General features: G+C 44.2%; 1 protein-coding gene and 1 long non-coding RNA gene across 11 annotated transcripts in view; one reads left to right on the top strand and one right to left on the bottom strand.

Moving 5' to 3' along the window:
- Window positions 1–25,825, top strand: part of BMAL1 (basic helix-loop-helix ARNT like 1) — a 123,116-nt gene that overhangs the window by 69,163 nt on the left and 28,128 nt on the right. For 9 of the 10 annotated variants that reach the window (XM_075927854.1, XM_075927850.1, XM_075927855.1 and 6 more), the window contains 5 exons: window positions 10,078–10,227; window positions 21,005–21,251; window positions 24,464–24,570; window positions 24,957–25,107; window positions 25,697–25,785. In XM_075927854.1, coding sequence (XP_075783969.1) covers window positions 10,078–10,227; window positions 21,005–21,251; window positions 24,464–24,570; window positions 24,957–25,107; window positions 25,697–25,785 — 744 coding nt within the window. The remainder of the gene's footprint in view (window positions 1–10,077; window positions 10,228–21,004; window positions 21,252–24,463; window positions 24,571–24,956; window positions 25,108–25,696; window positions 25,786–25,825) is intronic. The other variant, XM_075927856.1, reaches the window with a different exon arrangement.
- Window positions 4,093–9,819, bottom strand: LOC142829193 (uncharacterized). Its single transcript, XR_012903598.1, has 3 exons — window positions 9,032–9,819; window positions 8,294–8,441; window positions 4,093–4,253 (listed from the first exon to the last, which is right to left on the bottom strand). It is a non-coding gene; the product is annotated as an uncharacterized LOC142829193 (long non-coding RNA).

Below are 25,825 nucleotides of genomic sequence, written 5' to 3'. Positions count from 1 at the left end.
GTACTGCCTGTTTTTTCAATTCTTCTGTAGGAAGAGGTTTTTCCAACATTTGGCCTGTCTAGACTGGACCAAATGTCAGAAAAGTCCCTTCTTTCGGAAGACCCCTTATTCCTCGTGGAACGAGGAATACAGGGGTTACCGAAAGAGCATATTTGCTCTTCCATTTAAAAAAAAGTGGAAGCACAAACATGTTCCTGGATGCGGAAGAGTTTTTCCGGGATATCTCTGGAATCCTGGAAAAAGTCCTGCAGTCTAGCCATACCCTCACTGGGTTGAGACAGGATGTGTGGGCTCTGAGGTGGGAATGAGGGATTTGAGTGTGGGAAGGGGTGAGAGGTGCAAGCTCTGGGAGGAAACTTGGATGCAGGAGGAGGTGGAGAAGGGGACGCTGGCTCGGGGAGGGGACTCCAAGCTGGGGAGTGTTTGGGTCAGATGGAGCGGTGGAGTACTAAGCAAGCCACAGGCTTATGGATGTGAGGGTGCAGGAATTTGGGTTGGGGTATGTGAGGGGCTCAGGGCAGGGGGGGGGGGGTCCAGTGTATGATAGGTTCAGATCTAGGGTCTGGGGGTGGGGGGGGGCGGGTGCAGGAGTGTTATGATGCTGCGGCCAGATGGGGGCTTGGTCCCAGTTGGGGGTTTGTTGGCCAGGCTTCACTTTTAAATAAAATATTATGCCAAACACACACAGTTTCTGCATTGTCTTTATTTATGAGAAGGGCAGAGAAGCTGTTTTGAGTCAGGGGTCACTGACCTGCAGAAAAGTCAGCTAGGGGCCACACCAGTGAGATGCAAAAAAATAACTCCTCCAGAAACCCCTCAAGCCTCACTAATGTGGCCTCAACTGTGCTGGTGGGAGCAGGGGACATGATACTGGGGAAGGGTGCTAGTGGGTGCTGGGGCAAGGGGCAGGGAGCTGGAGTGGGGGACAGGGTGCCAGTGGGACAGGGTGCTAGTGGGAGCAGGGGACAGGGTGCCAGTTGGGGTAGGGGACAGGGACTCTCCCTCTTCCCTCCCCCTTCCCCTCCACCTGCCCCCGGGACTCCTCTCTCCTCCCCGCTGCAGAGGAGGGAAGCCCCGGCACGCAAATCCTCTGGACATGGCTCCAGGGACGACTTCCCCCTCCCACGGAGCAGGGAAGCCCTGGTGCGCGCTTTCTCCGGGGCCAACTCCCCCCTTCCCGCAGAGGAGGGAAGCCCCAGCATGCACCTCTTCTGGGGACTCCCTTCCTCCTCCTCTCTCCTCGCCCCCCTCCCCTCCCCCCAGCAAGTTCCCGGCATGCCACAGACCTGGGGGAGGGGAGCAGCCAGCGCATTTCCGGAACCCCCAGAAGTGGCGCGCAGCTGCAGGACTTCCGTCCACCCCAGAGGAAGCCGGCACTACCTCCATTGTCTCTGGAGGTAGGTAGTGGGGCTTCTTAGGGGTTGGGGCAAATGAGCGGGGGGCAAACGCCTTGCAGTTGACTGGTCAAGCCCTCGCGATAGACCAGTTGATCGTGATCGATGGGTTGGTGACCACGGACTGAAGTACATAAAAGGCGAAGGGAGAATACTTGTTCTCCTTAACTTCGGAGATCAGGACAAGGGGCAATGGGCTTCAATTGCAGCAAGGACACTGTGGGTTAAGCACAGGAATAAATTACTTGGGGAGGTTTTGGAATCTTCATCATGGGAGATTTGTACGAACAGGTTAGATCAACTCCAACTCCCTTTGGCTGGAAATGGTGAACCTGAACCAATAGGAGCTGCAAGGCTCCAAGGCTCCGGACACTTTAGCTAACCAGTGATGCAGGCCTACTAGCGGCTTTCCCAAAATGGGCCTGTGTAACACTTTGAGAAACACTGGACTAGGTAATACTAAGTCCTGCTACAAGTTTTGGGGATTGGACTAGATGATCTTAATGATGTTCAGCCTAATGTTTTCCTTTTCTTAATCTTGTCATAGTATCTGTTTGGTATAGTAGCCTTTAAGTAGCTATTTTATATCATTTGTCTAAATGCCAGGTTAAAATGTAGTATCCAATAACTTCCCAGAAAAGGGGAGAAATGCACATTCAAGGAATTGAGTTCATCATCATCAAGGCCTTGTCTTTGCTAAGAAAAATGTGTTCCTTCCTCATGCTTGTAAAATCCTGATGTAGACAAGTCAGTCTGTCATTCTCACAGGTGTTACCAGGAAAGATATCTCAGTGGTAACTGTGTTAGTCTTATAACTTTATAAATGAGTAGTCCTGTAGCACCTTAGAGACTAACAAAAATATAAATGTAAAATCATGAGCTTTTATTGGCAAAACCCACTTCCTCAGATGAGCACTATGGTAGAAACTAGGGTTCAGTTGAACCAGATAACTCACACGAAAACTAGAAACTATATTGTCTTTCCTTGGATTTTATCTCATATTAATTAGTTAAAGGAGGTAAGAATATAACCTTTGTCCTACTGAAGATGCAGCCCTTGTGAGGCTCGGGTGGTGTAACTATACAGTGTGGATGACTTGTTTGTGGACGCCATTTTTTGAGGGGTAATGTGTTCTAGAATAATCCTGAAACAACTCTGTGGCAGGGATTAAGAGGTTTTTTCAAAGTTTCTTGTACACCTTTTTGAAAAGATTTGTGACTCTTTGAGTGGTTTATTTCTTGGGAAGAGTAAAAAACTGACAACATAAATAATAGCCAGTCAGCTTAGATATTATACATTATCTGATTATATTTTTATACAGTTAAATGTACCTGAATTTGTTAGTAACTAATGAATTTTGTTTGCTTGTACAGCAATATGGTTAGTGAGTTAGGAAGCTACTGCTAACCCTGGATGTCCTCTTTTGTAGATTGGAAATCCTTGTAACGGAAGACTGGCAGGAAGCTATAACTTTTTGCATTGGCAGGGTGATTGCCTAGGCCTATGGCTTTTGGGGATAAGTAGTTTAATAATCAGGTGACCATATTTGTTTTAGAATGTTATTTGGTTAGTTTTTAAAGCAAGTTGCTTTAATAAGAACATTTTCATATTTAAAGTAGCGATTCAGCATCTTTGCAACACAAGTTTATTATGACCGTTAGAGTACGGGGATTAAGGGGTCCTTTGTGCAAATTATTTTTCTGTGTTCAGATGTGGTGCTTTGCACACGCAAAATAGCAGGTGTAAATCTAGAAGTCACTTATGAAAATTAGACAAAGTATGTCCATTTTCTTCTCAAGCACATGTATAAATAACTTTGGTTGCAGGATCAAGGCCAGTGATTTTTGAGGCACAGAAATATACAGACCCACTGAACAAGCTATCCAAAGTATTTTATTTCTGAAGGGGGGCAAAGTGGAAGAGAGTGAGTGAGAGCACACACTTTTGGACCACTTAATATTATATAAGTTTCAAATAATTTAAAGATATCTGATACTATTTGCATGTTTTACATATAAATGGGGTATTAAACTGTTATATGATGTATGTTATGACAAAGTATGAGCTCATAAATTGCTTGTTAGCTGGTGAGCATCATTTGTGAAGTGTCAAGTCTCCAAATTCCTGAGGTAGTCACTAACAGCAACATGGGATTAACAGTATGCACTGGAAAACATTTAAACACCATGTGTACTGTTAACATCTCACATAATGAATAGGCCAACAGCCTGATCATTTTCAAGTCGGGGTGTCAGCCCTGGTATAAGCAAACACAATTCCATTGGCATTAATAGAATTATTCCTGGTTGCATCAAGCTCTCAAGGAATCCCAAATGTCATACATGTCTTGTAAGTTTACCACAGGCTCTATTAATGGTTTGTAGCAAATGGGCCAACTGCACAGTTAGAGAGAGCAAAGGAATTGCAAAATCTGTTGGAAAGAAAATATTGCAACAAGTCTCTGACTTTCATATTTGGGACCCCTTAATCCTAGGTTGGTGTTCCTATATCTGATGTGGTCACTGTTGACAGTTGTCACACAGATAAATTATCCAGCCATGTAATTTTGTTTTGTTTTTGTTTTGCTGTTTGCTTGGCTAATAAATATATCTTCCAACAAAAAAGAAAGAGCAATAAATAGACCTTCTCCTTCGAGTGGTCCCCGTGGGTGCTCCACTCTGGGTGCTGGTGCGTCCTCGCGCCGGCGACCGGAGACTTTTCTAGCTGTTTCTGCCGCGGCGCGCAGGCGCCGTGGCGCCCTCTAGTGTTGTTCGACTGAAGGGCGCCTGCGCGCGCGCGGCTCCTCAGTTCCTTCTCTACCGTCCTCGGCAGCAGACGGAGCTCTCTCTCTGCCAAATCTGTCAGAGGAAAACAGTTAAAAATTATCGTTTTTACCCCCCTCTTTCCTCATTATCCAAGTTCTTAGACCCCCCCTAACCAGTTAAACTAAAAAAAAAAAAAAAAAAAAAAAAAAAAAAGTTTTTCCCCCGTTGCGGTTCGCCGCTTGTTCCCCAGCCCTTCATGCCCGGCTCGCCGGGCTTTAAGCGCTGCGAATCATGTCGGGACGCCATGCCGGCGTCCGACGGACACTCTGCGTGCATTAAGTGTCTGGGGGAGGCACACCAGACGCAGAAGTGCCAGCACTGCTCTAAGCTAACAGCCAGAGCGCGACGTGACAGAGCCAACAGACTCACGACTCTCTTATACGAGAAGTCGCTCCGTCCCTCCTCAGACGACTCGCCTCAGCAAGCTAAGGGTATGGAGAAAGATCAGCCTCCTACCCATTCTTCCTCGGCGACACCAAAATCTGCTCTCCCTCCGGCCTCAGCTATGTCCTCAGGATCGCCGGTGAGCACTGTGGACATGCCGGGAACCTCCGGTACGCCGCGGTCTAAGACGCAGGCACCGCATAAGAGAGCTCATTCTGAGCCGAATCAAAAGGCAACGGCACCGGCCGCCTCGGCACCTAAGCCGTCATCGGCTCCGACGGCACCGTCTATGGAGCGCTCGGTACCGAAACAACACCTAACGGCACCGGGCCCTGCACCGAAGAAAGCCCGCACCGAAAGCCTATCCACTAAAACCTCGGTGCAGAGAGGTACGTCGGCACCGACATCACCGCCGAAACCGCACCGCTCGGCACCCTCTCACAGCCGAAGTCGGTACCGATCCCCGGTGCGGAGTCACACCTCGTCGGCACCGCCATCCCCGACTTCCTCCATCCATTCTACCAGATCACACCATTCTTCAGCTAGTGGCATCGGAACCGAACCTAGAAGCAGATTCTCGTCACAACATTCCAGCCCGTCTCAAAGACTTCCATCCTGGCAAATGCCTGCGGTTCAGTACGCATACCCTCCCCCCCCGCACCAATGGTATCCACACCAATATCCATATCCACCACCACCATACGCCACACAATGGCAACCGTGGAGTCCACACCCAAAGAGGTCTCACCACCGACCCTCATCTACAGTCTCTAGGCCACCTCCAGCCTCTCCTCCTGCTACCACATCAGCTACAGAGCCAAACTCTCCTGCTCCTTCAGATGGCCATGATTCACTTTCTGACGGCGAGACCAGATCTCCGATGCATAACTCCTCTTCCTCCCCAGACGAAGCGGTCACCACTGATGCCCCACCGTCGGGAGATGACACTAAAAAGTTTCAAGAGCTCTTTAAACGAGTTGCACTAGCTCAAGAAAAAGATCTTCAGGAGGTCCAGGTCAAACAATATCGACTTCTCCGCTCACTTCAACCCCCAACAGCTACCAGAATCGCCATCCCGATGGATGAGGCTATTATGGACCCAGCCAACAACATTTGGCAAACGCCAGCGTCCATTACACCAACAAATAAGAGAGTAGACCGCAAATATTTTATCGCTCCCAAGGATATGGACTTTCTGTTCACCCATCCACCCCCTAACTCCCTGGTAGTAGATTCGGTCCGACACAAGGGTAAACAGCCTAATTTAAGATCAACCCCACAAGACAGGGATCACAAAAAGGTGGACATTATGGGCCGAAAGGTCTATTCTTCTTCCACACTACTCCTTAGAGCGGCCAATTATACCGCTATGCTGGCAGACTATGATAATGCCAATTACGCGAAGCTCCAGGACCTTCTTCAACATCTCCCGGAGCATAAACGCCCAACCCTCCGTAGCATTATGCAGGAGGGCCTGGCCATTTCACGCACAGCTTTACAGTCAGCCATGGACGTGGCAGACACTGCGGCTCGAATTACAGCCTCCGCAATAGTCCTACGCCGAATGTCATGGCTACAACCTTCTGGTGTCCCTAGGGACCTTCAACAAAAGGTCGAGGATTTACCCTTTGATCGCACCAATTTATTTGCATCCAAGACTGATGAGGTGCTACATTCTATGAAGGACTCCCGTACAACCCTTAGAACTCTAGGAATGTACACTCCTCCTTTTAGAAGGAATAGATATCAGCCTTACCAACGGCCCAGGGAACCATTCCGTCAACAGCCCAAATACGATTTCCGTAAACAAAGACCACTTCGCCGTAGACCTCAGCGTCAACAGCAACATGCCACACCTCACCCCCCGGCTGGCAAGCAGCAGGTTTGAAGGCCTGGTCGAGAGCCAGGAGGCCAATCCGTCGACCCTCCCGATAGCTACCCTACAATTTCACTACCCCCTCCGAGCCTTTTTCCACCAATGGTCCCTCATTACCTCGGACAAGTGGGTTTTGAATCTAGTCCAGTCTGGCTACGTCATCCCCTTTACCTCTACCCCGCCCAACCACCCTCCTACCCTTCCCTCTTTCAGGGACCCCTCTCACGAAACCGCACTCCTACAGGAAGTCTCACGCCTCATTCAACTGGGCGCAGTAGAACACGTACCAACACAATTCCGCGGCCGGGGATTCTACTCGACGTACTTCCTAACCCAGAAGAAGACAGGAGGCTGGCGTCCCATTTTAGATCTCAGGCGCCTCAACAAATACATCGCGTACCACCGTTTCAAGATGGTTACCCTTTCAACTATCATTCCCTCTCTCGACCAACACGATTGGCTTTCGGCTCTCGACCTTCAAGACGCGTACTTCCATATTACAATTCATCCTGCTCACAGACGCTTTCTACGATTTATAGTGGGTACCCAACATTACCAATACAGAGTACTCCCGTTTGGCCTTTCTACGGCTCCCAGGGTATTCTCCAAGACCCTATCAGTCGTAATGGCCTTTCTCCGACGCCAAGGCATCATAATATTTCCATACCTGGACGATTGCCTCATAAAAGCTGCGTCTTTCCAAGAAGCAAAGGCCATGACAGACACCACAATAGACCTCCTACTCAGTCTCGGGTTCCACATAAATTACGCAAAATCCACTTTGCGTCCCACACAGAAACTGGAATTCATAGGCGCCCTCCTCGATACAATCACAGCAAGGGCCACTCTTCCCGATCACAGGTTCGCAACGATATGCGACCTTGTCAGAGCAACACAGGCGGCGCCTACTGTCACGATCCGCCATTGCCTCAAAATCCTAGGGCACATGGCCTCTACGACTTACGTCGTCAATCTCGCCAGACTCCACATGAGGCCCCTTCAGTCCTGGCTCGCTACGGTATACAAACCTTTCAGAGACCAAATGAGCAAGCATGTTGCGATCCCACCTCGCGTTGTCAATTCCATGCTCTGGTGGACAACCCCTCGAAACATGCTACACGGTGTCCCCTTTCAACGTCCAGCGTCTACTCTAACACTCATAACAGACGCATCACTCATGGGATGGGGGGCTCATCTGGGAACCATCACAGCCCAAGGCAAATGGTCATTCGTAGAGCAAGCACTCCACATCAACATTCTCGAGCTACGGGCAGTCAGATACGCATGCCAGCATTTCACTCAGCACATAGCTCACAAGACCATCACCATTATGACGGACAATACCACATGCATGTATTACATCAACCGTCAGGGTGGCGCTCGCTCCCCTTCTCTATGCTCGGAAGCCACCAAATTTTGGACCTGGTGCCTATCCCATGGGGTCACCCCCTCTGCAGTATACCTTCCCGGAATACTCAATGTCACAGCAGACACCTTAAGTCGCACATTCATGGACCAGCACGAGTGGGAGATCGACAAACGCGCCCTCACACCGATCTTCCGTCTTTGGGGCCATCCAGAAGTGGACCTTTTCGCTACAAAGTACAATCGCAAGTGCCACCTCTACTGCTCCAGGGGAGCCCTGGGCAGGAATTCCCTCGGAGACGCCCTTTCCATCGCATGGAACGCCTCCCTCCTCTACGCCTTTCCTCCCCTCCCACTTCTGCACAGAGTCCTAGACAAGATCAGATTGAGTCAGGCACGCGTGATTTTGGTGGCACCTGCTTGGCCCAGACGAACATGGTATCCTTACCTCCTCAAAATGATGATAGCAGAACCGTATCCCTTCCCTCCACGCTGCGACCTCCTCTCACAAGATCACGGTCAAACCCTTCACCCGGACATCACCAGACTGAAGCTCCACGCTTGGCTCCTTCATGGCTCCATGATGCCGAAACTGCCTGCTCAGAACAAGTAAGACACATATTAATTAATAGTCGCAGACGCTCTACTAGGAAGACCTACCGCTACAAGTGGACGCGCTTTTCCCTATGGTACGCTCAGACTCATGCAGACCCACCACACCTTGCTCCAATACATGACTTATTGGACTACTTACTCTCTCTGAAACATTCCGGTCTAGCACTTAGTACTATTAAGGTCCATGCCGCAGCCATAGCAGCTTTCCACCATCACCCTCCAAGCTCTTCTTTCCTCGCTGACCCAATAACCAAGCGCTTCTTCAAAGGCCTGCAGAACACCTTTCCTCCGGTTCGTCCGCCAGTCCCCATTTGGGACCTCAACCATGTCCTCAAAAGCCTCACAAAACCCCCGTTCGAGCCGATAGCAACCTGCTCATTCTCTCATTTGTCGATGAAGGTGGCTTTCCTAGTCGCCATCACCTCCAGTAGGAGGGTGAGTGAGCTTGCAGCTCTGATGGCTGACCCCCCATATACCGTGTTTTTACAGGACAGGGTGGTACTTAGACCCCACCCTAAGTTCCTACCCAAAGTACTCTCTCCCTTCCACGTGAATGAACCCATACACTTACCTGCATTTTTTCCTAAACCACACACTGAACCGTCCCACGCCGTGTGGCACACTCTCGACGTCCGCCGAGCTTTGGCGTTTTACATAGATCGCACGAGACCATGGCGGGCCTCGCCTAGACTCTTCATCTCATACGCGGACAGATCTAAGGGACAAGCAGTCTCATCTCAAAGAATCTCTAAATGGATTACATCCTGCATCAAGACCTCTTATACTTTATATAACAAAGATTTACCTGGACTTATCACAGCTCATTCCACTAGAGCAGTGGCTGCCACGACCGCTTTTCTCCATAATGTACCATTACAAGACATTTGCAACGCCGCTACCTGGTCATCCGACCATTCCTTTGCACAACACTATGCTCTCTCCACCTCGATAGCATCTTCTATGGCGGTTGGGCAAGCAGTGCTGTCTACAGTTACTACCACACGGCTCCAAACCCACCTCCGCGAGCCGACAACTGCTGTGTAGTCACCCAGAGTGGAGCACCCACGGGGACCACTCGAAGGAGAAGAAAGAGTTACTCACCTTGTGCAGTAACGGTTGTTCTTCGAGATGTGTCCCCGTGGGTGCTCCACTACCCTCCCTCCTTCCCCTGCTTGGAGCCTGATGCTCTGGTGGGTAGAGAAGGAACGGAGGAGCCGCGCGCGCGCAGGCGCCCTTCAGTCGAACAACACTAGAGGGCGCCACGGCGCCTGCGCGCCGCGGCAGAAACAGCTAGAAAAGTCTCCGGTCGCCGGCGCGAGGACGCACCAGCACCCAGAGTGGAGCACCCACGGGGACACATCTCGAAGAACAACCGTTACTGCACAAGGTGAGTAACTCTTTCTTCTTTAACTTGGAGGAACAAGAAATACGTGAGTCTTCTCCATGTAAATCCCAGGAACGCAGCATTAGATATGTGATAAATAAAAATCAACTCAGGGTGCCGAGAAGTTGATATGAGTTTTCTGAGTACATTTCGCTCTCCTTAAAGACTTTACTGGGGAGTTAATAATGTACTTGAATTAATTTTAATAAAGGTAACTTTTTTGTTTTATGCAGCTGGGCTTCCAGTTAAAACAGACATAACACCTGGGCCATCGCGACTTTGTTCTGGAGCAAGACGTTCCTTCTTTTGTAGAATGAAATGCAACAGACCTTCAGTGAAAGTAGAAGACAAGGATTTTCCTTCTACATGCTCAAAGAAGAAAGGTAGTGTTTGAACATATTATCAAATATCATTATAGTTTTACAGTTATTTTCTCTGTACTGTTGCTGTATGAAACACCTACTAGAGCAACAAGAATAACTGTGAGATTAAAAACAAAATAACATTCCGTTAATTATAAAGAATTTTGAAATAGAATTGCTCTATTTTTAGAACAGCTATCACCGTTGTGACTTTGTAAAGGTTTTTACTCTCTCTACGAAAGCTCATGATATTATATATTTATATTTTGTTAGTCTCCAGGGTGTTATGGGACTACATTTTACTTTCCTGTTCTCTTTTTAGCTCCCAAAAAGTAAATGTCATGCAGTTACATTTTTTAAAGAGTAATTTTGTTAGTGGATAAGGCAAAATTCTGCTCTCTGAAGTAAGTATGGCTTTAATTTAAATTGATGGTAGCTATGTGCAATTATTTTGGGTGTCTGAATGTGACTATATGCCCTAAGCTTCAAAGTAATAGTTCATAGGTATCAAACAACTAGATTCACAAAAGTACTTACATGCCTGATTGTCAGTTGTACCTAAAGGTTGGATTTAGGCACAACTGACATTCTCAAAACCGCTATTCAGTAGCTAGCTAACATGATAGGCATCTAAACTCCCCATGGCACCCAAGTTTCTTTTGACAGACCAAACCAGTAGGCATGCTCAGCAGTGTTCCCTCTAACATTTTCTATCCTTGAGTGGGCTGAATTTTCTTTTGGGTGGGTTGAAATTTCTTAGGTGCAACACCAGTATTGAGGTAATGTATGGATGTCCACCCACCAGTACAAACAACAAACCTAGATATAAATATATATTTTAAACAGTCCATAAGTGTGGAAGAAAATGTATTAAAACAAGGGATAATTAACAAGGAGTAATGCTTTTTCTTCAAGTGATGTCCCAGTGGGTGCTCTACTGTCGGTGTCGGGTCGCCCTGGCTCTGCAGATTAGAGTTTTCCGTAGCAGTAGCCAATTGGACTGTGCATGCACACCAAGCGCCCTGTGCTTCGTGCGTGGCCCAGCCCCCCTTTGGTAACTTCTTCGCTACCCTGGGCTGCAGACGGAACTTACGTCTCTCCACAGAGATTACCTCAGTTAGAAAAATGTAATTAGTTCAGTTGTTCTCGTTAGTTACATACTTAGTAGTGTATAATAGTGTTTTGTTGTTTTTAAAAAAAAAAAAAAAAAAAAAAAAAGCCGTTTGCCGCAGCCTCACTTCCAGAAAGAAAAAAGTAAAGAGAAGATGGGCTGGGAGCGAAAGCAGAAGTATTGACCAATGCTTATGTCATGCTGGGCTCCCCAGGCTTTAAAAAAGGTGACAGCTGTCACAAGCCTATGCCCGCATGAGACGGACATTTGTCCTGCATGGGGTAGGCACGCATTCAGCAGAAATGCCCCCATTGTCGGCTCCCTGAACTGGCTGTGAGGGCTTGCTGTGATGGAGAGATGTGCCTCGGCATGCTCCTTTTTGATAAGGCACTTCAACCACCTGAGGCCAGGGACTCTTTCTCCTGTTCTGACCCTCCCAGCATAGAAAAACAGAGTGCGCTCCCCAGCACCAAACAAGTGCACAGACAAGAAATACTTTGTTCCCACCAAGGGATTAGATTTCTGTTCTCACCCACAACCCAGTTCATTAGTAGTGGATGTGGCACAGCACAGGTGAAAACTTTCCCAGTACAGAAATGTTTCCCAGGATAAAGAGTCCAAGTGCATGGATTTATTTGGTAGAAAAATGTACTCGTCCTCCACCCTTCAACTCTGCATAGCAAATTATTCCGCCCTCCTCGCTAACCATGATTTCAGCAATTATTCCAAACTCACGGAGTTGATGGACTATCTCCCTGACAATAGGAGACCTGTGTTGAAAGTCTGGGAGGGCTACACAATGACTTGTCTTGCTTTGCTAATGGCCCTAGAGTACATTGCAGACACTGTGGCCCATTCTACTGCAACATCTGTTATGTGGTGAGCCTCTTGGCTTCAAGCAGTGTGAGTTGCTAAAGAGCTTCAAAGGAAGGTGGAACATCTCTCCTTATTAGGGAGAAATTGTTTTGAGCAAAGACAGATGAGGTTCTACATACGAGCAAGGATGCTCGCACTACACTCCGTAGCATCAGCATGTTTACCCCTCCATATCGCTGCAGATGGTACACACCTTATCATCGGCACTCTTATTTCTCCTCCTCCCACTAACAACAAAGGGAGTTTGATCAATCCCACACCAGACCTCGTGTACAGAGGAAGCAACAACAAAATAATTGTTCCAATTTGCAGTCCAAAAAGCAGCAGATTTGAAACTTTAATCGGAGGCCTGCCCGACCTCTCCCATCTTCATATTCTTCAAGATCACATCACTGTTTTTAATCACCACTTGCACCCATTCTGTCAACTGTGGGCTACAATTACCAAGGACTGCTGGGTCCTGGAGGTCGTAACATCTGGCTACTCCATTCCCTTTACTTCTCTTTCCCTCCCACCTTCCCTGTCATTCTTCAGGGACCCCTCTCACAAGGAATTCCAATGGCAAGAAGCTTCTCGCCTTCTCACCATAGAAGCAGTCAAGAGAGTGCCCGATCAGTTCAGGGCCAAAGGTTTTTACTCCAACTATTTCCTCATGGGGAAGCAAACGGGAGGATAGAGGTCCATCTTAGATCTGTGCAAGTTTAACAAATAACTATGCAAGCAGTGGTTCAAGATGGTGACTCTTGTGTCTATAATTCCAGCACTAGTTTGCAGCCCTCGACTTGCAGGGTATGTATTTTCACGTGACGATTCATCCATCACACAGATGATTCCGTCATTTTACTATAGCATTGGAACACTTCCAGTATTGAGTCTTACCATTCAGCCTTTCCTCAGACCCCAAGGTATTCTCAAAGACTCTGGTGGTAGTTGCTGCACACCTATGCCAACATGATATGATAATTTTCCCATTCCTTGACGGTAGTCTCTTAAAGAGTTCATCTTGTGTGAAGACACTTGGCATAATATTTATAGCCAGAGACCTCCTCTAGTCCTTTGGTCCCATCATCAATTATCAAAAGTCTGCTTTTTAGCCACTGTAGACTTCATAGGCGCTTGTCTCTATTCTCTCACTGCCTTCGCTTACTTACCAATGCAGAGATTCCAAGCCATACAAGATCTGGTTGGCACAGTTTCCACAAGTCTGAGGATGACAGTACTTTATCTGTTCACAACTGATGGGCCATTTGGCTGCCACAACTTACGTAGTGCATCATGTTCGTCTGCATCTTCACTGCCTTCAACATTGGCTAGCATCCTTTTATATCCCATCCAAACATCGGGTTCACAGGTATCTTCCCCTCCACCCCCCAAAGTATCAGCCTCACTCTTGTGGTAGACAAATCCAAATAGCCTGTTGTCCAGAGTACCATTCCAATGCAAGCAGCCGTGGTACAGATCACAGCCAATGCATCCATGATCAGATAGGAAGCACATCTAGATGGATATTTCACTCAAGGTCGGTTGTCTGACCACAGAACAGATCTATACATAAACCTCCTAGAACTTCAGGTGGTCATGAACGCTTGCAAGCACTTCTGAGCGCACACAACCAGTTGTACAGTGCGAATACTCACCAGCAATATGACAACTATGCATTACATCAATCGGCAAGGTGGGGCGTGTTCTCGCTTCCTGTGTGTGGAAGCAGTCTGTCTATAGAATTGGTATATTGGCAACAAGATAACTTTGACTGCTTCGTATCTCCCTGGCATAAACAGTACTGCAGCAGACACCTTGAGCAAACATTTCATCGTAGATCAAGAACTGAGATCAATCGGCAAGTACTCCAACCCATATTTCGGAAAAGGGGGTTTCCTCAGATAGATCTGTTCTCCTTCCACAACAATACCAAGTGCCATGCATATTACTCAAGAGTGGGCGTAGGACGTGGATCATTTGGCATTGCCTTTTTAATCACCTGGAATGCCCAGATATACTACACCTTTCCGCCAATCCCGCTGATTCCAAGAGTATTTGGAAAACAAAGAGGGACTGTGCTCAAGTGATTCTCGAGTGATCTTCCTGGTCTGGACAGACGTGGGTTCCTTATCTTTACTGGATGTCTTTTCGACCCCTTTTGTCTCCTACTGTCATCCAGATCTACTGGCCCAGAATGGGGGACTGTGCTGACTCATCACCCGCAGACACCCAACAGCTTGGCTTCTTGCTGGTTCCATGACACCGAAACACTCTGTTCAGACAAGGTAAAGGATTTCCCGCTGCATAGTGGGTGTCTTACCACTTGCACTACTTACTTCCAGAAATAGACAAGATTCTTGGCCTGGTGCACAGAGTTATTTCAACCCATATGGAGTTCTGCTGTATATGATCCATTGTAAAGAGAGTGACATCCCTTAGCATCACTCCGCGATTGATACAAACAGGTGTTGTGAAGTACAGAAGGCTCTAGTGTGGTCTATGTAAAAAGAAAGAGCTTTTTTTCCCCCCCTTTGATTTGAAGCAGTTCAATTTACCCCTAGCTTCTCTTAGAGTCCATCTTGCTGCTATCACTGCTTTCCATCCCAGAGTAGAGTGATATTGTATCTTTTCGCACCCTACTATCAGGTTTCTCAAAGGTCTCCCTTACCTCATTCCACCACTATATACCTTCACCACCATTATGGAACCAGGAGAAGGTGTTAGATACTCTTACTCGATCTCTATTTGAGCCCTTGGTGAACTTGTCCTTTGTCTCTGATGACCATGAAGGTAGTTTTTCTGCTTGAAGTAACACGTGCCCGCAGAGTTAGTGACCTTGCGGCCCTTACAACATTGCTATCTTACACTGTTTTTACCAAGGACAGTGTTATGTTGTGCCCGCACTCATCCTTTCTACCAAAGTCTGCTCTGACTTTCATGTCAAAGAGCCAATTGTCTTCTCGACCTTCTATCCAAAGCCACGTTCATCCTCACAGGAAGCTCTACTACATACTTTGAATGTTTGCAAAGCTCTTTCTTTTTACGTAGACCACACTAGAGCCTTCCATACTTCACAACATCTGATTATATCAATCACTGAGTAATGCAAAGGGATGTCACTCTCTTTACAATGGATCTCCAACATCATTGTTTCCTGTATTACACAATGTTATGCCGTATGAAGGAACAGAATTTGGACACCGTATATGAAGCAAGCAGGAGAGTCTTATTACACACAGCGCTGTTGGAGTGTCACATCGCTCCGTGAACACTGCCAAACAATAGATTACAACCAGTTGTATAGGATTCTCAGTGGGCAGATCAAAGTGATGGAAGGGGGAGGGGATGATCCTGAACCCCTTGGATAGATTCTAATCATGAGGCAAAATAAAAGCAATAATATAAAGTTACATAGTGCTCAATATAATTGCTCAAATAATATCTTGTATCTAGTAAAACAAGTATTTAAACAAAGCAGCCATCAATTATCATTTATGTGTTAAGTGGGGATATGTCTGTCAGCTTCAAGAAGGTGTCTCTGCACAGATGTGGTTCATCTGGGGATTAAAGCAGAGACATTAGGAGTACTTGACAATGGTACATTTGTTCTTAGCAGCATTGAATGTGTCATGTCCTGCCTCCCATCCTGGGTCCTTAGCTGTACGATGGCCTTTCTTTGATGGGCTAGACTGGTGGGAATGGGGACAGGGGGTAACCATCATGTACTGTGTGTGTGCGCCAGTCCCAGACTCCAAATTTAGAACAGGGGCTCTTAAAAGAATATCATAGCCTGCCTCAGAAATTTTTACCGTGCAGTCCCTCCTCTTAACCTCAGGGTTCACAAGCCCGCCAGGTAAAATACAATAGTTTGTGTTTTCAGTTTGTTTTGGAATCGATGATACAGCACCAATACCAATGGAATGGTACCTACTGGTGTCTGACTGCCCAGACTGACCACGCCATCGAACTAAATGTAAAGCCCTGCCCTTCCACATACCCATCTGCGTGCCTGATGGTCCCTCGTCGATTAGTCCTGACTGTTGACGGAACGCTGCTCCACCATGCTCCGGCAATGATGGGTAATCTGACTTGGGATTCTGAATGGCACAACGGAAGTAAGTACCTAGAGGAGAATCGAGGAGTTGGTGGCTAAGGCTCAACGACCCATTGGGATCAGCCGTCTGAGGTACTCACAGATAGGGGAAACCGTGGACCAAGCCAAAACCAAATATTCCAAGGCTCTCAGCCAGGCAGTAGAAGTCAAGACAATGATTATGGGTATCGCCTTCACTGGCGATGGATTACCATGGGGACAGGTGTAGGTAATATTCTGTCGAGTCATGTGGGCAGTGTCTATTCTGACCTTTCTATTGGTATTGGTGCTGTATTGGCGATTCCAAAACAAACTGAAAACACTAAAACTATTGTATTTAACTTGATGGGTTAGTGAACCCTGAGGTTAAGAGGAGGGACTGCACGGTAAAAATTTCTGAGGCAGGCTATGATATTCTGTTAGAATAGGGGTTCTTAAAGTTGGAGTCTGGGACTGGCACACAAACACAGTACATGATGGTTACCCTCCGTCCCCATTCCCACCAGTCTAGCCCATCAAAAAAAGGCCATTGTACAGCTAAGGACCCAGGATGGGAGGCAGGACATAATACGAAATATTCAATGGTGCTAGGAGCAAATGTACCATTGTCAAGTACTCCTAATGTCTCTGCTTTAATCCCCAGAGACACCTTCTTGAAGCTGACAGACATATCCCCACTAAACACATAAATGATAATTGATGGCTGTTTTGTTTAAATACTTGTTTTACTAGATATAAGATATCATTTGAGCAATTATATTGAGCACTATGTAACTTTATATTATTGCTTTTATTTTGCCTCATGATTAGCATCTATCCAGGGGGTTCAGGATCATCCCCTCCCCCTTCCATCACTTTAATCTGCCCACTGAGAATCTTGAAGCTGACTGACACATTCCCACTTAACACTTAAATGATAATTGATGGCTGCTTTGTTTAAATACTTGTTTTACTAGATATAAGGTATTATGTGAGCTATGGGTGGAAACACTATAACTTTATATTATTGCTTTTATTTTGCCTCACGATTAGCATCTATATAGCGGGTCTGGGATCTTCCCCTCTTTTCCATTCCTTTGATCTGCCCACTGAGCATCCTATACAATTGGTTGTAACCTATTGTTTGGCAGTGTTCATGGAGCCCTAACGAGCAATGTGACACTTCAACAGCGCTGTGTGTAATAAACTCTCCTGCTTGCTTCACATACAGTGTCCAAATTCTGTTCCTTCACCATACAACACAGAACGCTCCCTGCTCCACCAAGAGCACATACCACTGGAGCAATATCGACATCTACAGCCTTCCTGTGAGACATTCCCCTTTGGGACACCTGCCATGCTGCTACATGGTCTTCAAATCATACCTTCCTAAAGGACTACGCTATTCTTCTACATCTTTCTAATGATGTCTCAGTAGCCACTGCAGTGCTATCCACTGCCAAAAAACGGAGACTCTGAAGCCTACCATCTTTATCTTACCTGATTACTGCTATGAAGTCACCTACAGTGGAGCGCACATGGGGACATCACTCTAAGGAGAGAGGGAAATTACTCACCTTGTGCAGTAACAACGGTTCTTCAAGATGTGTGTCCCTGTGGGTGCTCTACTTCCTGCCCTCCTCCCCTCTTCTTCGGGGGTTTCTTTTCCTCTTTTTCAGATACTTGGGCTATATGAGGAACTGAAAGGGGTTAGGCCATATGCACGAAGCACAAGGTGCTTGGTGTGCAGTGCAGCCCAACTGGCTACTGCTATGTAACTCCTATTTGTGGCACCAGGGCAACCTGATACCTACAGTGGAGCACCCACAGGGATACACTTCTTGAACCGTCATTACTGCACAAGGTGAGTAACTTCCTTTTATGATGTTTATTTAATATGAAATTAAATACAAGGAAAATTAACATTGCCCTTGGATTACATGTATTATTATCCTAACTTAAGCTAGTAAACACACCAAAATGCTTATTTTCCACAGTTAGCTCAACTTTAAGATGCTAAACAAATCTGAGTCAATCGGAAATAGTCATGCTCACTTTGCAAATATTAATACAATATTTACTGACACTGGAAAGGAGAGTAAAAGGCGTTCACTCAGGCTTATATAGTTTATTTGGGGAATGTTTAGGTCCATGATATACAAATATAAGTGAAACTGAGAGCTGTAAAAATAAGTTTTCGTGGTTTGAAACTTTCACCTTATATATGTCACCAACTCAAATAGTAGAAGCCCCAGAACAAATTTAACACATGGCTTCAGGGTTTGTACACCGATCCAAGTTTGAGAGCTTTCAACTAAGGTTTTATCCTACAAAGCAACTAGCATCATACCTAATACTTGCTGCTACTTACTCATAAGAGCCAGAACTCTACCAGATAGCAAAAATCTGGCCTTAATGCAATACAATTTACCATGTGTTAATTAGTAACACAGGATTTAAAAAATTCATTGAGATTAGGATCAGAGTTTTAGATATCAGCAACACTCAAAAAAAAAAGTATGTTAAAAGAATCTTTTTCCTTCTTACCATAAGCCATTAATAAGACCTATGTAAACTTTATTTAAAAGGTAATTATGCACATTTCCTGGCGCAACCCCCCCCCCCCCCCAACATAGTCTGCTTCCCCCCAGGTCCTTTCCAAGGGAACTTTTATGCTATTAAAAGTCGTTCCTATCCCTTAGCTCCCTAAGATAACATCTACAGAACAAATTTAGCAGGGGCTTCAGCTTACATTGTTCTCAAGGGAACACTCAGTTTCACAGTTACCCTTCTCTTTTATCCAAATCCTTGTCCTTCCATGCATTTCATCTCTCATAATGTCTCTTTACAACATGGTGTTCTTTCCCTTCCCCCCAAAGAAAACCTTACCAAATGTATTGATTCAATCAGAAAACCATCCCCCCTCCCCCCCTTCTGACCCATTTGCAGCCTCTGCACATGACTGTGGCAGTCCTATTTCCTGCAGCCAGGGAGAGAAGCTTTCCAAATTCAGACTCACCAGAGTTTAAAAAAGTGTATGGAGAAGATCTTAAAATGACCAGAGAAATGGCTGAAACTTGGGGGTGTTTCCAGTGACAGTGCAGGGAGAAGTTTGATCTTGCTCTTACTGGAGGAGATCCTGAACTGATTCCAAATGGGGTGAAAGTAGGAAAGCATGGAGGAGGGGGAAGAGAGAGGTGCTGTCTTGTTAGAACGGAGCAGGAGGAGGGGTGCAAATTGGAGAGAATAGGAGCAAAGTAGAAGGCAGAAGTAAACAGGCAACTGTGGAAAACTGGATCCCTGCCCAGCCAATTCCCCAACGGGCGGGCTAGGGGAGACTCAGGAAGGGGGAAGGTTGCCGCTCTGTTAGCAATTCATAGTGCAGGGAAGTATTTGGGGGTGAAGCAGAGAAATTGACTAGATCTGGCAGCACCTGTAACTTACCCAGCATTTTCCACATGGCTGGGAGGCAGGCAATGAAGCACCGATCATCCCCTTGGAAGAGGGGGGCCCCCCTTTCCTCTTCACCTGGTAGCTCAAACTCCATCAGGGTGACATGGTCCTCTATGTATTTCCTGCCTCCCTGATTGGAGAATTCACCATCAGCAAGTACAGACCGAGGTGTGGAGTGGGGACAGGACCAGGGTCAAAGCTGAAGCCAGCTCCTCCATTCATAGCAGGCAGCAGCTGCTACTGCTCCTCCTCAGTGAGAGGGCGAGTGCCCCACCCTTGCTTCCCCAGGCGATCAGCTGAGTTCCCTGCCTGTGCAGGGTGCTCTGAACCTCTGAATGGGGTGCGGCCACACATCTTACAGAGAACCTTGATGATCAGGGCTTCACACTTACTTTCCTTGGGCAAGATTGAGGAATGGGACAGTGGCAAAATCAGAAGTAGAACCCATATATCTTGTTGTTCTGATAATTTTGTGAACATGATCTCCAATCAAATGCATCATATGAAATTATTCAGGATGCCTGTCTTCAATTAATATATTTTAAAGGATGTCTATTAACTTTTTATCTAGAAAAATTTGACACTGTTTTCATTTAACAACCCGTGTACAGAATGCCAGTATATATTCTAAAGGACATTTATTCTCTTATAATTGAAGCCTCTTTTCTATTGTTTGTAACCTCTGGAAATTTAAAACTGAAATATTTTACTTTCAGATTATATTTTCCTCCATACCTTGTGTCTCAGCACACCAATTTATTTTATCCTATTTGAGCTAAAAATTAACAACGAATAAGCTTATAGTGTGACTTCTTAAAATTGCTACATTATGTCATTTGAGGTAAAATGCAAAATCAATATTGACTGCAATTACTGAACTAACATAAAGGGTTTTGATATTAGCAGAGGTTTCACAATGGTAAATTTCATACTACCCATTTGACTTTTCTCTAATATGCAGTGTGCATTCATATATATCTCTTCTGCTTTAATTCAGGAGTATGCAGCAACCTAGTTTTCCAAGTATCAGAGGGGGTAGCCGTGTTAGTCTTCCAAGTATCAGAGCGGGTAGCCGTGTTAGTCTGATTCTGCATAAACAACGAGAAGTCCTGTGGCACCTTATAGACTAACAGATTTATTGGAGCATAAGCTTTCGTGGGCAAAGACCCCATGCATCGCCAGATGCATGCTATATTCGTCTAGATTTCCAAAATAGAAGGAGGAGAACTGCAAGTTAGCAAACTCGATTGAGAGTTACATTTATTTGAAGGCAATACTGATAATGTTAACATTTTCTTTTGTAGCAGATCGCAAAAGCTTTTGCACAATTCATAGCACAGGATATTTAAAGAGCTGGCCTCCAACAAAAATGGGACTAGATGAAGATAATGAGCCGGATAATGAAGGCTGTAATTTAAGCTGTCTTGTTGCAATTGGACGGTTGCATCCTCATGTAGTTCCTCAACCAGTCAATGGTGAGATCCGGGTTAAACCTACAGAATATGTGTCTCGACATGCAATAGATGGAAAGTTTGTTTTTGTAGATCAGAGGTAAGAATAAGTTTATAATTTTCTTGGTCACCGGAGTAGTTGTATCATGTTGATACTTGTTACATATCCTGATAAACTGTTTGTTCAAGAGAACTACTACTATGAAAATAAAATTGTAAATAATAACTCTGTTGTTGTACTTTATAAATAGTGCTAGTCACAAAATCACTTTCGTGTAAAAATAATTCCATGTAAAAAATGGGTTTACAATATATATTATTTATGCTCTCATACACTACAGACTCATTAGCAAGTCTAATCAAAGCAAAATTATATGTATATTTTAAAAACAAAATCATACAAAGTTTGGCAACTTTGGTTGCCATGAAGATGGAGCAACAAAGTTTCTATTTAATCAGGCTGGAAGAAGCAACCCTCCAATGCAAACATGAGGATAAATTTACTTTTATTTAAAATTAAAGCATTTAAATGTAAATGGAATAACATTTTTCTCAAAGATGAACTCTTTTCTGCAGATGCTTGATGGTAATTTCTATAGGAAATGGTTTAAGGAGATATACTGCAGTAATAATAATTTGTAAGTTAAAGTATATCTTAAAGTTAAGGATGTGATTTTAAGTGTTCAGCTGAATTTGTGCCTTTAGAAGGAATCTCTCATAAATTACTCTGGTGTAGACTTTAAAAGAATAGTAATCTGAAAGTTTCAGAATCTTTTAAACAGAAACTAGCAAATATCACTTAAACTGCTTTGATATCAGTAGTGTGGTTTGTTTTTACTACTTAGGTTTTGATTTCTGTCATTTTCCTGTGTTTAGTTTTTGTTCACATCTTGTTGTCCGAGAGCAGAGTGTGTTCAGAGTGGTGGGGGTGAAGCTGCGATGTCAGCCTCACAAGGCAGGGAGGGAGACTCCTCTCAGTGGGCTACCAGGCCTGTGGGTTAGTGTCAACATCCACTGCCATTGCTCTGTTTTTCCCTCCCTGCCCAGTGCTGGCTCTATCCCAAAAAATATTCACATGTGCCTTTCCCACACTGAATATCAAATGGGGATGGAGATATTGCTTGTATTGTTGTCTGGGTTGGGGGGAACAACCAAAAATTGTAACTCAAAGTAAGAGAGCCACAGCCTCAAAAGTTTGAAACCTGTTGTCCTTGAGCATGGTTTGTCAATCTAGGAGTCATAGACAGTTTCAGGGAAAGTTGAGATAGATGAAAAGGGGAGAGGGGTGTGGAAATGTTTTTCTTACATGAGGTCATGCTTGGAAAAGATTGAGAATAGCTATCCTGGAGCATGTTTTGCTTTCATGTGCTTATCTTTTGGACTACAACATTGTTTTGGGAGCACTTGTCCTTACAATGAAATACATGTTACGGTATGTAAGTACCATCAGTATTTCTAGTACCAAACAATTTAACTACATTGTGCAAATGTTTAATTTGGTCATTTCTAGTTGCACCATTTTTGTTTCCTCTCCTGATATTATTTTCCTCAGTCCTTGTGTCAATCAGTTCAGAATCTGAGAGAGAGAGAGAGAGAGAGAGAGAGAGAGAGAGAGACCTCTGCATGCCTCATATCTTAGTTTTCTAACCTATTCCTTATTTAATGCACAGTTGTCCCCTGGATTGTAATTTGCTTTTCCAGTATTCACAGATGGAAGAGGATAGAAGAGATTCATTATCATATAGAAACTTGTACAGATCTATTATATCAGTAGTGCACTTTCTGTTCTTTTTCTTGAGATTTTTTTTCTTATAAGTGAATTGCTTTATAATTATGCCTGTAGCTCAACTAAAAATAGTTGGCACAGCTCCTGGTTTTCTAGTTAAGTACAGTACAGCTGCTAAAGCAGATGGCATCAAGTGACCTACCAATGTAAAACTATTTGCGAACAAGTAATTTCCATGCTAATGCAAGGTAGTAGTAATGCAAGGAGTATGTCCCTGGTGTCAAAAGGAGTGTTTATAATGTGGAGTTTCTAAAGCAATACAAAGAAATTTAGAGGACCATCTTGGAAATTGCTGTGCTTTCTTATCCTGAACCAGAAAAGAAGTTAAGCACAAGTTTTATTAGAACAAGAATGCTCAGGACATTTCAAGATTCATTCCTTAGTCTGTAATCTTGTGACATTCAGGAGTCTATTATTCTGCACAGGGAATAGAGCATTTAAAAAAATACTTCCATCCTGCATTAGGGTTTATGTGCATGCATTGAATATAGGCTTACAATATAGAGAGATCCTTGTTATTGGAATATCAAAACCCTAAATCTCTCTCCAAATATTCTAGGATCTTGGTGTGTTAATTCTGAAGTTTTCTGATGAAGTAAAAATTTGTTGTCTTTGAAGAAAAAAATGTGATGAAATGAAAGCCCTATGTAATGTCATACATTTGTGTATGCCTGTCTGATTATAGTGCTAATAAAGATGGTACAGTCCGGTATCTCAGTGCAAAATTCAGTAAAATGTATTTATTCTTACTCCTTTACTTTTTCTGTGTTTTTCATTTCCAGTCATCTTTTGCTCCTCTTTTAGGCCTTTCAACAAAGAATGGGAAACACTCCTACCTAAAATACCATTATTAACAAAAGCAGGCTTTTTGACACAACAGGATGCACGAAGGAAGAAAACAGATTTTAGGACTTTTGAAATTGAATGCTCTTGTTAAAATACTGTTCTTAGTGTTGTAACTGTGTCATTCCCAGTAAATGAGAGGAACCAGGTGGGTGAGTTAATGTCTGGAATTGAACCAATTTCTTTGGTGAAAGAGATAAGTTTCTGAGCCACTTAGCACTGTACTTCAAATCTGTACATGAAGAGGAGTTCTGTGTAGCTTGAAAGCTTGTCTCTCTCTCCTACTGAAGTTGGTCTAATTCAAGATATTACTTCACCCAGCTTGTATCTTTTATTAAAATGTAATTTTGTGTTATCGGGCTTCCTCAGTACCTTGTGGGCTGCTACAAGAAAGCTTTAGCCAATTCTAAATATTCCAAATTATAATTTACATCCAAGACTTGGTTCTTGTATCTGTAGATGATACATCAGAACAGACTATTTCAGAGAAATATATTAGTATTGTGGGTGTGTTTGTTTCTGTTGTTTTTAGCCTATTTCCAAATTAAGGTACAAATGATCAGTTTATCCCAAGTTAAAATAATATATTCTACATGATTGTTTGACAACTGAGTAGGGGGGCATGGGTATATTTTAATAATATTGATGTACCATTTTATTTTTAAAATGTTGTTTTATTTTAGGGCAACGGCCATTCTAGCATACTTACCACAGGAACTTCTAGGCACTTCATGTTATGAATATTTTCATCAAGATGATATAGTACATCTTGCAGAATGCCATAGACAAGGTAAAATCATTTATAATTCAGTTTTAAGTATGAGGTTTTAGTTTCAGCAAGTCAAAACAGTCAAAATAGATATTAGTCTTCCTGATATTTCACACACAAATTACAAGTTAAAGAAATAAGGTTTTTTCAGCTTGGCAAACATTAAGATTTTTCTTGCATGAAAAGGATTTTGTTTGATATGCATTGAACAGTGTAAATATCCTAATAAGTTAAATTAGTATGAAGTCTTCTAATTGGCACCATCAGGTGCAAAGATTTAAAGAAGTGTTAGAAATAGTGCTGTTCGAAGGAAGGAAACTGGGAGAATCTGCATCAACTTACTACACTTCATATATAGAGTGCAGGTCTGGAAAAAAGGGTTGGTCCTTATGTGTGTCTCTTCTTAGTTTTACAGACAAGAGAAAAAATTACAACTAATTGTTACAAATTTAAAATAAAAGATGGCTCCTTTATTATCTTGAGGAGTCGTTGGTTCAGTTTCATGAACCCTTGGACCAAAGAAGTTGAATACATCGTCTCAACAAATACAGTTGTTTCGTAAGTATTTTCTTCTAGCAAGTGCACTTGAACATCAGGAATTGTAACCCTTCTTCAAGTGTAAGAGCATGGGAATTGCTCTAAAAATGTGTACAAATATATGACATTAAGCATATGAGCTTAATAGTGGCTGCTCTTACAACAAAAGGAATGAAATCTAGAAATTAGCTGATCTTTTGCTAAAGTTTCTATAAGTATAAATAAATAAACGTATAGAGTAAGACACTGATCTTTTAATTGATTGTACCACACGTGCATTGTTTTACCCATGTGAAGCCTCCAGTTTCTCCACTGGGGTTCTGTGAAGATGCAGCAGTTGTTCCTGTACAATGACTTGTCTGATCAGCTCCTGGATCAGCTGCTCCCTCCTGTTAGGAGAAGAGCAGCGTGGTCTCAATAATGCATGCTTGATGGGTCGTAAGAGTTTTGTTTTTGTTTTAGAATTGTTTTTAATATGTTGGGCAGCTGTTTCTATGTACTGTGTCCAAGTGATGATTAAATTTGTCTTCTAAATCACAAACACTGAAACTGCCCCCCTTCTAACATACTATTTGATCACTATTTCTTCCTGTTGGTTTTAAACCCTCAGCACCAGTGTACTTGATGGTGGCGATGCAGCCTTCCCACAGCTTGCAGCGTCTCCGCACAGCATGGACAGTGTACTTCAGGCTGGAGAAGGTAACTACACTATAGTGAGAAACTTGTGTTGGTTAGACCA

The sequence above is a fragment of the Pelodiscus sinensis genome, chromosome 4 (assembly GCF_049634645.1).
Source record: "Pelodiscus sinensis isolate JC-2024 chromosome 4, ASM4963464v1, whole genome shotgun sequence".
NCBI lineage: Eukaryota > Metazoa > Chordata > Testudines > Trionychidae > Pelodiscus > Pelodiscus sinensis.
The sequence above is the reverse complement of the archived record's forward strand: the minus strand, read 5'-3'. Positions and strand labels throughout refer to the sequence as shown.